The sequence below is a fragment of the Rhynchophorus ferrugineus genome, unplaced genomic scaffold (assembly GCF_030347505.1).
Source record: "Rhynchophorus ferrugineus isolate W39M unplaced genomic scaffold, kcgeb_rfMv2 rfM10, whole genome shotgun sequence".
NCBI lineage: Eukaryota > Metazoa > Arthropoda > Insecta > Coleoptera > Curculionidae > Rhynchophorus > Rhynchophorus ferrugineus.
In genome coordinates this window covers 17,647,237-17,664,060 of record NW_027472589.1, presented here as the reverse complement: position 1 = coordinate 17,664,060, position 16,824 = coordinate 17,647,237, and the positions used below count along the sequence as shown (strand labels likewise).

Genomic DNA, 16,824 nt, shown 5'->3' with positions numbered 1-16,824 from the left:
TCAATTCACGCGAAAAGATACACGGCCGACCGAAGGAGTTTCCAAATTAGGGCGTGTTTTATGCGTTTTTCGAAATTATTTTATCGTTCCAGGGGTGCGTGCGTTGTTGTTGCTTCATAATAAGTTTCAGAAAAGTTTTTGTTATCTATATTAGTGGATGTTGATGCGTTTCGTGTCCTTGTTGGCATAATCTCGGTTAAGTCCTTAACATTTTCCCGATTATGCTTCAATAATACGAAAATTTTAACGATAAAAGGTATAAAAGTGTTATATAAAGATAAAACTTGGCACTGAAGAGTAATATTAATAGGCTAGATAACTGTAATAAAGAATCACAAAAATGTTGATGTATGATAATGAAATACTACAGAGAGATTACTAAAAATACATTTATTTTAAAATTAAACGTGGGATTGCTTTGATTGAAGAAGATTTTATCAGAAATAATCAGAAGCGCTACGAAACTTGGTCGTCATATATCGTTTCCAAGCCATCATCTACGCAATCCAACCTTTTAACATTTTATCGCTCCTTGGTTTTATTTAAATTATCTATCTTGTATTTTGCAGTTAAAAAATGGTTTTGTGAAACCAACGGAAGTAAAAGATAAATGAAATAATTCAACCATTATTAATCAAGGCAAATAACACAAATTTGCCAATAAATGATTCGTCGATATGGAGCCATTATTTGGGAGCGTACCTGAAATAATAATTTTGAAAATAATACTAAAACCTTAATAGAATTAAAGTGAATGAGTATTCTAGGCACATTAACCAAGAAATATAGTGAAATATTGAGGAATATTAATTAGAAATAGTATGAGTATAATATTTGGCAAGAAAATTAATAAATAATAGTAATAACTCTAAAGAGTAGGCAATAATAGCACAATCGCCACTTGGGAACTATGAGATCATATTATTGAAATGAAGTACTCTACATTTGCTAAGTCCGATCAAAATTGTTTCAATGGAAAATCTACTGAAAACTTTTTTGATGAAAAATACAGATACAAATGTAGATGGCAGGGTTAATAAAATTTCCATTTGACATAGCTGAACAAAATTATCAGGGAGTCATGTACATAATAAACAAAACAAAACAAATCCAATCTCAAGTTATCAACAAGTTATGAGATTATCAACAGTGTTATTCACCCAACACAAATAAAGTTTTAAATTATATATATTTGATGATGCAGCTCTGTAGTGTATCAAATTACCTTGTAACATTTGGGCATATAAAATGCACAAATTGTAATTTTGTGGTCTATTTTAATAATCGCCTAACAATCTTGCATGTGCATCTACAGTATCAAGTACTTTATAAAATTTGTGTTCAGATATGCTTTGGCATATCAATTTTCTTATAAATTCTTCAACTAGATATCTGTTTAGTTTCTTTACTTTACTTGACTTCACTAACATCATTTGGTTCATACATTGTCACTACGTAAGTATTATTCAAAAAGTTTGAAATTTCTGATTGGCATAATACACATATCAGGGTATAAAATTATATTATCTTTATAAAATCAAATATGTGTAACCTGCCCTTAATCTTGTGCAGAGCCCATTGAAATATTTGGTTTATAAGAAGCGATGAGTTATTTATTTAATTGACATTTGTTCAAGGCTTGAACTTAATTAATATTTTGCTTTGTATTTGGAGAAGATATGGCCAGCAGTGAAAAATAGAGATTCTTCATTGAGTTCAATTAGAAACCTATTTGCTTTTACATAGTTGGCATTCGAATCTTGCAGAAACTTATACTGACTCATGCAGACTTGTATAGCTAAACCAGTTGTACTATATTGAATATAGTCTTGTATATTATGTAGTAACTGAAGAAAGAATAAAATTAATAGGGAATAATATGCACAATAAACAAAACAAATGAGGTCGAACACCAAATGTATAGGTAAGATGCTGGAATTTGTTGAGAGTGAATGTCGAGGAGTGTGAACTTCAGAGAAAAAGAAATTACACAGCATTTTGCTAAGATGTAAGAGCAGTATACGACAAGCAGTATACGAATTCGTACTACGAAATAATTAAATTTGTTAACAAAAGTAGACCTGAATCAAGTAAACTATCAACGCCACGTTAATGATGTAATGGCAAGGAAAATACAATGCAATATTATATAACAGTATATGTAAATAAATTATTGTTTTGTAAAAATAATGATGTATTGATTGAGATTTCTCTGAACTTAAAAGTACGGTAATCCATTCATTTTAGGCTAGTAAATATATAATATGTTAATAGAAAGCTCAAGGTAGTTAATTCATTAATGGGGTTTATGGATCAAGAATAGTAGCGATCATAGTTGATCATATTTGATGGGTTTGATCTAAACAATTTTGGTCTTTTTGATGGTAATGTTTATTTATATGATTCTTGGAGATCTTGCTAATTGTTCAAATATGTACATTAATTTAAATATGGTGTTTTTATAAAAATAGAAAGGCATATAGAAATTATTTTTATTATTTCATTTTATTCATTAATGTTTTAAATAAAATGTGTTACTTAAAAAAAAATTTCCATGTTTATTTCCCTTCTTATATATAGTTTCAACATTAAATCAATTTTTTATCAAATTTGTGTATATTTTTTTATAAAAATAAAATAACTGGACTTTATATTATAATTTTATTATTTCGTTTTATTCAATACTTTTTGAAATAAAATTTGTTATTTCCAAAATTTTACCATTTTTATTTACCATTTGAATATATTTACCTGCTTATATCTATCTGCTTATATATAAACATGTAAGTAAATAAATCTGTATGTACGCATGCGCCAAGCTCGGATTATTCTCTGTTTTAAAATTAAATGGAGCTCAATATGCGCATGCTCCAAATCCGAAGATGGTTGTGGAGTAATGTATCCTCGCTAAGACTAACGTTATTCAAAAACATCCACAGCGGATGGACAAAATAATATGAATATTTGACATATACACTAGTCTCATTTTTTAATAATATGTTGGGGTACCATTTGCTGTTGAAAGAGCTGCAATTCTTCTCGGAATAGTGTCTCAATAGTCTCCAACGGATTGTTGTCACATTGTTCTATCAAAGCATACTAATTGCTTCATTAATGTTGATGCTCTTTTTCGATGACGAAACGATGACGAAAGACCGAACTTTTTCGATGTGTGTATCTTTAAATATGGCAGCCTTTGGAAGTAATAAGCTGATCATTCATTAGGATAATTAGATATTCATTGGCAGTAATCCGGCCAGTGATGTGAATTTGGGGACCAGCTTTATACCACGATATTGACTTTATGAATATATATGTTATATGACTGACTGTAGGAAGGGGGCACTCCGGATTCTACGCTTCTTTTGGGGTTCTCCATGTATAAACGTTTATAGAGAAGAATGTAAACAATGATTTATCAGACTATACCTTCTTCCAATCATCTAGTGTCGAGTTTTGATATTGTTATTCCACTTCATTAGCAGCTAATGTGGCTTGCGTAATCTAGGAGTTTACAATCGCCAACATTCCATGAATATTAGCTTTGTGTCACTTTCGCTGTATAGTTTTTGTTAATTATTTGGCATTACTCAAGTCAGTGTTAAGTTGTGTTGCTAAAACTTTTGCCAGGGTAGTTTAATGTTGTCCCGCCAAAATTATTTTTAATGTTCGTCGCTCTCTGTGAGTTAACTTTTGGTTTTGCCCTCTATGGCATTTCGCCGATGATATTTTACGACGATTTTGTGTATGCTGCCGTTACCGTGTATATGGTCGCTCGTGAAGTGGCAATTCAAAACAAATTAGCTGATTTTCACGACCGCCCGTACAATATATTGAAAATTAATCCTACATTCAAGACTTAACATGTAAACTGAGCAAAACATTTTTTTTTACTCTTTGTCATTCCGCAATCTGCCCTGTAGGCGATAAGTATTTCTTATGTCTATATTATATATACATGAGATGTAGAAAATCACTTTATTAAGCTATCTTCTGTTTAAAATATTATCTTAATTAATTAGTCTTATTCTAAAGCTTATTCTAAAGTCTACATATGTTCGAGAAAAACATATCATCGCATTTTTTACACGTGCACAGTGTTGCTAACATACAACAAGATATACTACATTACATGGTGTTCATATTATTTTGTCTGTCCTCTGTGTTATATATACTATAGCTACAAAACCATTCTCTCAATTCCATTCGAAGCTGACATTTAAAAAAATCAGGATACGTCACGGATTAAGTCGAAAATTGATGCAGAATTTAAAAAATGAGACGATATTTGTTTATAAAACTCGTATATAAAGATAATATTGATTAATTAATAATCATTTATGAGAAGCGAATGGAGCTTTTAATCAGGGTCATTGGAATTACAAATTCATTATTTATTTGATGGTATAAAACTTGAAAAATGTCAATCCGCTTATGTTGCTTCATTATATTCTGCCATAATATCATCTATATTCGTCAAAATAATCATAATAATTAATTAATCAAATCAATAATTTAGGATGGGACATTTTTATGTATTTTTAAGGGCAATTTTTCAACGTTTTATGAAGATGAATGTAAATAAACCAGTTGTTCGCTAATATTGGGTATATTCGGTGCATTATGGGGAGTATGCATGTAAGCTGTTGGGATGCAAATTTATTATGAATGGTTGGGACAGCCCTGTAAAATGTAAGTTACGCTAATTGTAGAATTCTTTCGGTTCTATTGTTAGGGAGTCTAATTTATTAGATCTTTTAATTGAAGTTTTTAATATATATATGACATTGAAAAGAATTATGACCTGATAAAAAAACATAACGTTCGCAGTATATTGAACGTCCGGTAAATATAGACAGGCAAAAACATAACAAGTAAACAGAACATACGTGTTCAACAAGGATGATTCCCATCAGCTCGAGTGTTTCGGAAAACGAGGGTTCAGGTACCGAGGCTAGACGAAACCTGTCGGATGTTAGACCTGGTAGAGGACTCTTTATGGCACCTAACCATAAATATCAAGAAGACCCGAAATCATGGAATTTTTGGGAATTCCTTAAGAGTCCAAAATGCACATGTTTAACAGCGTGAGAAGCTCCTAGCTGGAAGGGTGTTTCCCACCCACATATTCTCAGCCAATAGGGTTACAGAAAAGGGTTTCTTGGACTAGACTTGTCCACCACCAAGAACCCGAGGGAGGAGCTTCAGCGATAAAACACTGTGCATCTACAACCAGAAGACAGTCTGACAGTAATTTGCTTGAACACCGAGGAAAAGAGTGTTATTGAAACTGAGAACAATAAAGCATTGCTGAGAGAAAATATTGAATGGTTTGGAGAAGAAACTATTGAAATCATAGAATTTCTGTTTTACCCAATCTACACATTTCGTTAATAGTAAGTACACGCGATTTGAATCAAAATCCTTTTCCCATGGCGTATTATTTAATATCTTTTAAATGTATATATATGTATTCTTTATTTTCAATTAAATAACTCGTCTTTGGGTACTAATTTACCCAAGGAAGAGAAACATTTTTTTTAATTACTCTTCGTGAGTCCGCAATCTGCCCTATTGGCAATAAGTATTTCTTCTGTCTATATTATATATACATGGCATGTAGAAAATCACTTCATTAAGGAATCTTCGGTATAAAATATTATCATAATTAATTAGTCTTATTCTAATGCTTATTCTAAAGTCTACATATGTCCAGTAATCAGATCAAGTGGTGTTAAACGTTTTAGTCTACGCACTTCACTATCACGTCGCATATTTAGCTGATTAGCGAGTACAGTGGGATGCACTGACACTCTTTCGAAGTACTTCACACAAACACGTTGGATTACACTCGTTATAGGTTCTAGAGGAATATCGCGTTGTATCACTTTATTTGAAATATAGTACGGAGCATCAACAATGGCACGCAACACCTTATTTTGGAACCGTTGAATGATGGATAAATAAGATTTGCTAGCGGTACCCCATAGTTGAATTCCATATGTCCAAATGGGCTTGAGTATAGACTCATACAGCAATACCTTGTTATCTAATGATAACTTGGATTTGCGCCCAATGAGCCAATACATTTGATATAATTTTAGTCCTAGTTGTTTCCGTTTAGAGAGTATGTGCTTCTTCCAGGTTAGGCGTCGATCTAAATGCATACCAAGATATTTAACATGTTCTGCTTGGGGGAGTTGACGATGATTGATATTTACTGGTGGACATGTCCACCAGAGAAAAAATAAATTGTATTTAATTTACACCCTCGTTTTTTCTCCCGCATCTCAACATAAGTTAATCATTGTTTTACTTTGAAAATCCATTTACTGAGAAAAATTGATACAATAGTGACTTAAAATCGTTAATCTTTTCCCCATATTTCTGACAATATAGTGGTACTCTGTCGAAATATCCTTATTGAATCCCATGACGTATTAATTAATATTTTTTAACTGTATATATAAATATATATATATATATATATATATATATATATATATATATATATATTTATGTATATATGTATGTATATATATGTATGTATTCTTTATTTTCAAATAAATGACTAGTCTTTGGGTACTAATTTACCGAAGGAAGAGAAAAATAAATTGTATTTAACTTACGTCCTCGTTTTTTCTCCCGCATCTCAACATAAGTTAATTATTGTTTTACTTTGAAAATCCATTTACTGAGAAAAATTGATACAATAGTGACTTAAAATCGTTAATCTTTTCCCCATATTTCTGACAATATAGTGATAATCTGTCGAAAGAACGATGCTTCGCGGCGAAATTACAAATCCTGTTACATGTTAACTACTACTTACTAATTCTGGTCTTCCTTGCAATAGCACTTCGTTCAATATGCCCAGTTGCCTTGGGAGAATATCTTAAATGTCTTCCTCTTAGTTTTTGATAAGTTACTACAACATATTTTTGGTATCCTATGTTTTGTATCTTTTATTGATTCTAAAGTAAAGTTGGAAAGTTATTTTATCCCAAACAGCTATTGTATTTTATCAACAATTTTAAATTTAATTCACCAAACATGTAGACTTTTTTATAATAAATCTTACATTATGCTTATTTGAATCTTAATTTGCATATTGCATGCTACATAAGTCAAGGTTAAAAGTGTTTAAAACTATACTAGTGCGTGTATTTTGATTGGTTTTAATCTTCGGACGTATTTCGGAATGTCGGATGTTGCCGAGTGGGCGCTCGTACGTTGTTGAAAAGATTTGTTTTGACAGCATTTGATTCCTAGCTGACATGTTGTTTTAGTACGATCACCTATTTTGCTTCTAAAACAGCTGAATTTCCTTACTTAGCTTTATAATTGACTGATCAAAGAGTCTCAATCAATCTAGGTCAAGTTGCGAGAATCTACCGAATATAACGAATACATTTTTTTAATTTTAGGTTTCGATATTTGAGCTTATTGACAACCGTGATGTTTTCAATTTAACATATCATTGGGATGGATGCAGAGATCTTCAGCTGATTGTGGTTGAAAAAAAATTAATAAAAAATATCTCATCTTGTGGATTAGCCCGAAATACCATAACATGTCAAAAGGATTTAAGACGTTCAGGAAAACATTTTTTCCAAGCGCATTTTCAATAATCGCTGTTATTCTACGAATCTGGTCGATTTCTGTGTGATAGTTTCGAGCCTCAAACTGAAAATCTAGCATTATCAGATTATCTAATCATTTATATCTGGCTGGTACCAGTGAGATAGACTTGTAAAATGTGATTCTTTATGCCTGGTAGTAAGGTTTTATAAGCGTAATTATTTGTGATGTGACAAAATTATTTTTTGACATTTTACTGCTACAATTATTCGTAAAAATAAAGCTACACATCTTGTCAAAGACTCGTTAAAAAATCAGACCCGGAATATAAACTACCAAAAGACAACTCTTCGATGTGCTGACTACTGCAAAGTAACATTGAAAACTGCGCAAATACACCTACTGGAATGAACATTTTATTTTAGCTATTTTGTTCTTTAATTTTCTTATTCCTTTGTCTCTGGTGTTTCGAGACGTCGAAATCATGAGTTAACCAAACCACCCATCTTGTCCTTCTGGTCCTAACCAAAGCTTTCGACAAGGTCTGGTACGACGGTTTGAAAATGCGTGCAGTTAGGCCTCCCAGAAGACCTAACCGCTTTTATCAAGTTCTATCTATCGGACAGATCTTTCATGGCCAAGATCAGGAAAAAAAACACTTTCTGCTAGAAAATAAATCAACGCTGGCGTACCTTAAGTTTCCCTGTTGGTGCCAGTCTTATTTAACCTCTTTCTTAAAAATCTGCCGAGAAAAGAGCACACTGACGTCGCGTTTTACGCCGGCGACATTGCTTTCTTCACGACCTCCAGGCTCGAGGTTACCAAAGATTACAAAAGCAGCTCGATCATGAGGTCAAGTGGTTCAATTGCGGGAGGTTGCAAATCAACCCCCTGAACATCCAGGCGATCATTCTCCATAAGAAGAATTCCGCACTGCGCGTCTCGCAACTTAAGATCGATATCGCCACAATTCCATGGCTGGATAATATCACCTACCTACGTCTCCACGTCGACCGACAATTCGGTCGGCATTCCCAAATCCAGAAAGGTTCGGGGATAGCAAACCTGCTATCTTATCTGATCTGCCCTTCTAGCAGACTTCTCATCTCCACCAAATGCTTATTTTACAAGATGCTAATTCGATCCGTACTCCTCTACGGGTCTAATGTCTACTTCAAGTTTGATACACCCACCAAAGTGAAACGGCGTCAGGTTTTCCAAAATAAGCTCATCAGGAAAATCTCAAGCGCTCCATGGTTATTCAGAAATAATCAAATTCACAGGGAAACTGACGCTCCAGAAATCAAACACTTATCTCAATCCTTCCACAAATCCCAACTCAGCTCAAGTTCTTCTGAAAACGCGCTTGTTCGCGAGCTGGTGGACATTCTGGGGCTTAGCATCGCGTCACCGCTAACCTCTCCCTTTTCCAGGCAGAAATGACCTCATCCGTCGCTGCAGTCATAAGTTTTGCCCCCATGCGACGGCATCCAGTCGTGTGTTAACTTAAGTTCTAGAATCTATAATTAGTTTCGTTATCCGTTTTTTCGCCGGGTCCTCATGGACAATAACGGCTGCCCGGTTGACTGGTGCCATATCCCAAAATTTAATTCAGTAGCAGTAGCAACCCACAGGGGTCCACTGTGATGCGGCTTAGGTTTAGTGTAATGGTAAGCCCAGAGGCAGTCCCACATAACCCGGTCCCTCTTGTCACTCCAGGGCAAGTCTCCGCGACCAGGTATGCGTCATGCATTCCACCGCCTGGTTTCAGGCCAGAACAAAAAAATATAGCTTTTTCATATTGCAATAATAATATAAGTGAGATGTACCCATTCAGTTGAGACGCCTACAGCCTCAGCTAACTCATGTACTTTCCATAGATTATTCCATATTCACGATTTCTGATGCGACGACGTCTTTTGGTGACCTTGAGCATCACTTACGCTGTTACGACCACAACGGAACCCAGTAAACCACTTCTTAATCATTGAAGTTGATGGTTCAAAGTCGTCATAGTATTTATTAAGCTTTGTTCGCTTTTATGCGATTATAATGCCTAATCAGTACATGAATTTTTCCCATTTTTGTTAAATTTCGACAGGTTGCATATTCCCAATGGCTGTCAAATACAAACTAAATATCGCAGCATACTCAATGTCACAGTAGTCTATTAATAGATGACAGCTGGGGGCGGTGGTCATGCATATAAAATACCAACGCGGGAAAATCAAAAAGTCACTGACTTATCAAACTGCCCCCGCATAATCGAAATTCCCTTCTGAGAGCGAGCAGAGCATATTTTGCACTAAAGTTAATAATTAATTATTTATAAGCATAATAATAATGCGATCAATAAATTCGGACAAAAAAACAAAAACCATTTTCCGAATAATAGATTCGAAATCCATTCAAACACTAACTAAATAACGCGAAACCGAACGAATTTAATACAAACAATGGGCGAATTGTTAAATTAAATAAAGCCAGTTTCTAATTGGAATAATATCGTTTAAAAAAAAAGTACGTCGAACAAAAATCACAATTAATCCGAGCGTACACAAGGGTTTTTCGCGAACAAGCGAAAAAAACTGAAAAAATTATCGGTGCAAAATAAAAGTCCGATATAAAAATTCATAAATAACGGGCCCGTTGTTCAAATCGAATTTGATAAATAAATAAATAAATGGATCAAATAAAGGGCGTGTTTTGTGAAACTCGAACCAAAAATGACCAGTCGATGACGGATAAAATTTTTTCGGTTTTGATGGATGATAAGTTTTCATTCTGGCAGTTAGAATGTAGATATTCTCAGAGAATATCTAGATACTTGGTCGTTGTATTGCTTACTATAAAAAAACATTACACACTTTCCCATCTAAGCTTATTTAATCATAGGTAGCTTTGGATGCTTGCATATATTCTGATCATTTTTTCACTTAAAATATGTCTTTCTTATAGTATGTAAAATGAGTATCATCGGTTATTTTTGCACTTCTTCTGCATGTTGAAACCATATGCTTGCGTGTTTTTTGTAATTTCAGGTGCAACAGGAATACTTTGTAACTCGTATGGTTGCCTGTGCAACTCTTGCAACGTATGGTTGAGCGTTTTGATACAACAGGACCACTTCGTCTCTGTTACTTGCCATTGCTGACCCATTTTAGCAAAATGTTGTTCAATTTTTTTTGAATTACCATCAGTAGATATATGCTGTAAAATTTTAGTTCGATTTAGTAACTTTTAAAACACTACGCCTTGCTGATCTCACCATATCCGCAGCGATACTTTATGATCATAAACATTTTGCTTGATACTGTCAATAATAAATGCCAACAAAGCCTGAAGCTTCTGAAGAAGAATAAGCCAACAGTCATAGTTGACCTTCGCACAAATATCTCAGTAGATCTATAGTGAGTGAATTATGAATTTATCAGAAGAATTCGTCGTTTCTTTTTTGTTTTTGTTATATTTTTGAGTTTTTCCTTTTCACCAACTAGGGTGTATCTGGAATGGATCTACTCTTTAACATGGACTCTGAACCTAGTTACTGGCGTGACTGGAGTTGTTTCCTTATCGGAATTTTATGGATAATCACTATAATCTTTATAAAGGAATATTTAAGTTCGAACCAGCTACTATCGAAACTGTAGGAGGACTTTCCTGTCGCTTTGCAGGTCGCAAAAACTCTAAAATATTTCAATTGTATCTTCCTCAACTCATTAATGTTATTTTGATATACGCATAATACATAATTTCGGTTTATTTCAACAGGTGGCCTATAAGATCTAAGCCTCCATAGTTCTAGAAAATTTTTGATATAAATGTAGTGTCATTTGGTTACGTAATCTGAAGCTATTGCTCTTTTCCTACATGAATTATCAGTGAAAAACTTAACTGATTCATCTCATCCATCAAGATTATATGATCATTAATAAATAGTGTAACTGAACTGTGTAGCTGAAGTTAATTGTAAAATCTTGAAATATTTTAAATGTATTATAAGATACTCGAAGCATATTTTTTTATTAAATTGTTATAACTTATATATAGAAAGGGATACTAATAAAACCCATTAGGTTAAATTATATTTTATAGTATTTCGAACTTTATTATAATGTGATTATGTAATATTATATCTTATTAGTAGTGATCATTAAATTTAAGTCGTATATATAATATAATTAATTAACATAGTTACTATAATAGTAATTTCCATACTTCCAATTTTTGAATATAAAAATTTTTATGTTATGGTAAATACAAACTGAAAATAAAACAGAAACGAAAACGAATAATCGAGTATATAAACCTATAAGAATAAAACCTTTACAAACAATTAGTAATTTAATTTTAGAGCATATTTGTTTGGAAAGAGAATATTAAAGTTGCATATAAAATAAGTTTTGATTAAATACATTATTAATTTAGAATCTGACAATGTCAATAAAGACATATATATATATATATATATATATATATATATATATATATATATATATATATATATATATATTATTTAACTTAAAATATTTTAATACAAATATGTCAAGGTGTTCCTTTTACAATATTTAGTTATTGTTATAATATATTAATTAAATATAATGTATATGTTTAAAAAAATCATATCATTATTTGTGATATCATAATTATTTGTGATGATTGTTAAGATTTTGCTGTTATTTATTTTTATGTAATTTGTGACTATATAAATTGTTGACTATCCCAAGTTAAACTATTTGTTGCCAATATAAACGGCCGTAATATAGGCCGCTCTAAAATTAATATTTTATTTTTGTTTTAGAACTAATTTAATTTTTGTTAGTCATCTTTGATTTACCAGAAATTATAAGTCGAAACTATTCAATAATTATATTTTGTTTCCCTTGACGGCTTGGCGACCTATTCCAACAGCCGTAATGTCTAGTGAGCCCTAGTTTAGTTCTAATCTGTCAGCACTTCTAATAACTTTTTAGTTCACACAATTATGAGTCTCAAGTAAAATGTTCGAATCTAGAGGTGTAAACAAACTTCGATAGCGGTTCTTTATGTGTCGATGACCTTAAATGCAAATAAGAATATATTTTAACGAATTTTACATTACATGCATTTATTTATTTACTAATTTATATATTATTACTTTTAAAATTCAGTGACAACTACGCAATATTTTAACAAAAAATATACCAACGTTTTTGGATTTTTCTTAATTATATATTACTCTGCTTATAGGGACTCAATAGCGAATGCATCCATAGCCAACGAGCTAATTTTTTTCATAAACATATATCTTAATATACAATTCTTTTTACAGTTCTTCTTCTTTATAATGCCGTGAAATGTATTTGGTTCATATAGTAATTACAATTATGTGTATTTGTATATTTGTAAATTTTTATATTATGTTATAAGCCTGTATTATTGTAAATTAAAAAGACAAGCAATTGACAAGGAGAAAGAACTATTTACAGAACGTTAAAAACGTTAGTAACCTCTAATTTGTTAATTAATTTTAAATGGCGAGATAGGGTCCTTTAACTCTTGACTGAAATACAGCTAGATATCTCGCTTAAATTTTTTACCTTAAGTAATCTTAGTTTTCTTCTACTAAATATATTTACAACTAATTAGCGACCAACGATTAATTTGCATTGCTGTAAAACAATAGATTGTAATTTTTTTTGAGCTTCCTTAATTACATACAAATTATAATTCATTATTGCCATAATATATTAGGCATATGTAATACTTAATTGTTTTAAAAAGTTTTGTAAAAGATCAGTGGTAACTATTTATAAACACGTAACAGAATTAAATTAATAATTCAGAATAGGCTTATTATAAAATTAGATACTATAGTATGAATTCTTCATTATAGTATATATATATATATATATATATATATATATATATATATATATATATATAAATAATTATTATTTATATATTTATATATAAAATGTACATGTATTTAATTAAGTGGCAATATTACTTACTTAGATCGAAGGTGTTTACCAGATGACTGATGCTAGCTAGCATCATAAATGCAATCCTGCGAAACCCCATGTTACACACATTGACCTGAAACAGATACACCGACGTGAGATGTTATTAAGCTTATGGTTTTGTGGAGATCGCGGCGCTAATATGGAGGTAAAGAGGCCAGAAGGCATCAGCCGACGTCCAAAGCACCTCCGACTTTACTTAGCGCCCATCTATTCCGAACCCATTTATCTAAATTACATACGTCGACGTAAATTACTTGATGGATTCTGGAAATTGTGGAAAGCTGGAAATAAAACGGTCGCGGTAGGTCTTCAGTTCATCGGAGTGTTAAATAGTTCTTTTTCCGAATAGAGAGGATGATGTAGATAATGTTAATTTTATTTACATTGGAGAATGTTATCATATTAATTAATATGTCTTAATATATGTTCAAAATAATCATGTTCATTCTCATTATGTCTTCATATCTCCGTCAGTTATGGACCGATTTTCAAAATTCATTTTAAACTCGAAAGAGTACTCTTCCGAGGTGGTCTCATTTGAGCTAATCAAGGATATGATGGTAGAATCCGGGGAAATCGAGGGAAAACCTAAAATTTCAAAGGCCCGCACAAAGTTTTCACCTATTTTTTATCGAAAATAATCATATATTTGGGTTATTTCTGAATTAAGGTGACTGAACACAGGAAGTCGTTCAATGCAAAAACCGTTCAGTTTGCTTTTTAAGCACTCACCATATCTTATTGGAAGCCGTAAAATATTGCAGGTAACTGCTTCTATAGTGTTGAACTATGAAGTTGGGGCCAAGTCCAAACAATACAAAAATAATAATATAAATTTGTAACATATACACAAAATTGAATCACAAGCAAAATGAGTTTAAGTTGTTGCTCGTACCAACTTCAATGCGATCTCTTGGTAGTACTTAAAATAATTTTCTAAATAGATAAATAGGTTTGGGCAGGCATTAAGATAAATTGTGTGTGTATATAGTTGAATATAAAATACATGCAGTTGGATAGGTTAAATAAAGTTTTTGTTTATTTTTATTTAGTTATTACAACGATTATTATGTACGTGTTTTATTTTTTTTGTTGTTACTTTTTACTATTTAGTAAGCTTCTCATGAATTTTTTTAAGTCGGTTTAATTTTTTGTTAAAAATATTTTATTGTAAGGAAAGTTTTTATTACGTTACTGGCGTGAATAAGGAAATAACATGAGTATTTAAAAAAAATACTTATATAATATTCTATAATAATAATTCTATGTTTTTACTTTATCCGATATGAATTTTCTCTCTGGAAAAAAAACATGGATTTGGAGTACATTTTGACCTGCCTCAAAGTCTGTGTGTGATGTAATTTTTTTCATTACAGTATATGTTTTGTGTGGTAACATAAAATGCTTTAATAGTGGAAACGTCAAATTTAATAAGATAAAATACATATAGTTGATAACTATATAAAATAAGGGTATAAGATATTGGTATATAAAATAAATTATCTCATTAAGAAAGAGAATTTAGATTTTCTTTAGTTAATAAATTACTGCAATAAGAGGAAATACCAAAGCTTATAGGAGGACCTCTGGAGAATATGGGCTCTGTGAGAATTAATATTACTTCACGGCACTTCACTTAAAAATTACTTTATAATAAAGTCCTGAGAAGATTTGTGGATGTATCCAGATACTATAGGAACAAATACTTACACCGAGTCCTCTGGATTCCAGCTCTAGTAGAAGAAATTTAGAAATTCGCAAGAAGACATGAGGAAAGACTCCCTGCATGTGAACACCGAAGTGCTGTCACTCTCGAATAGTAGTTGAATTATCGTAAATGATCTTCTTTTCATTACCAGTAACAGTACTATGCATTTTCGATTTTGCCGCTGAAGCAGCATTTTACATATGAATAAAACACTTTCGATGTCTCTTGCCTTTTTAATCATACCCATATTCTTGCGTGTTAAATTAAAAAAGCTTTTTCCCCCTACGCACTTTCAACTGCTGAAATCGTACCTCACAGACAGATATTTTATTTTCAAACAGGGTGACGAATACACTGACCTACAGCCCATACATTCGGGTGTTCCGCAGGGCAGTGTTCTTGGCCCATTGTTATATCTATTGTATAAAGCTGACCTACCGACCTCAAGAAACACTACTTTTGCAACATATGCTGACGATATAACGGTTTTATCATCACATGAGGATCCAATATCAGCCACAAGAAACCTCTAGCTTCCTGTTAATAAAGTCGAATTGTGGTTGAGAACGTGGCGTACCAAAGCAAATGAGACAAAATCTACCCATGTGACATTCACCCTTTGTACAAGAAAATGTCCCCTAGGAAAATTGAATAATCATTAACTTCCGTAAGCAGACAACGTTAAATATCTGGGATGCATTTCGATCAACGTTTGACATGGAAAAAACATATAGTTATCAAACGCTTGGGCTTAAACTAAATCAAATGTACCGTCTGATAGGGCGTAAATCTAAATTATCATTAGATAATAAGAATTTGTTGTATAGGTCAACAGTTAGGCCCATTTGCACATATGGTATTGAACTGTTGTGGATACTAGGGTACTACTAATAAATCTAACATAGATATTCTCCAGAGGTTCCAAAATAAACTATTACGAGTCATCGTCGATGCCCTATATTACGTGTCCATTAAACTGGTTCAGCGTGATATCCCCATAGAACTCATAACGAGTGTTATTCGGAGTGTTAATGCGAAGTACTCTGAAAGTTTATTAGTACATCCCAATACCCATGCGAGACAGTTAAATGTGCACGATGATAGTGAACTGCGTAGGCTCAAACGCAAACTGTCATACGAATTGATTAATAGACACATAAAATGAGATTTAATAATATCTAGAATAAGCTAGAATAGTTTTTGGAATAAGTTAGGATAGACTTTAAAAGAAGTTAGAATAGAATCTAGAATAATATTTAGATTATAAGTTGTAAAGTTGACCACTTACTGAAGTCATCTACTACATGTCAGGATAGTTATATTATGAAACGGAAATCATATAATAATACTTATTGCCCACGGGCAGAAAAATGCGCATATTCTTCAGGTGAATGGAAATAATTTTTTGTATTGCTATCTTACGTTTTAAATTGTTTCATTGTGGAGTAATTCCTTCAAATCCTCGTCTTAATTTTTGTTTTCTTCTCCAAAACATTATTTGCCTTTGGTGTCGAAATCTTCACTTTCAAT

The 16,824-nt window shown here is 32.1% G+C and overlaps 1 protein-coding gene across 1 annotated transcript in view; it reads right to left on the bottom strand.

The window, feature by feature from the left end:
- Positions 1-16,824, bottom strand: part of LOC143203794 (discoidin domain-containing receptor 2) — a 555,483-nt gene that overhangs the window by 405,117 nt on the left and 133,542 nt on the right. Inside the window, exon 2 of the mRNA XM_076416074.1 lies at positions 13,575-13,659. Coding sequence (XP_076272189.1) covers positions 13,575-13,644 — 70 coding nt within the window. The 5' untranslated portion in view covers positions 13,645-13,659. The remainder of the gene's footprint in view (positions 1-13,574; positions 13,660-16,824) is intronic.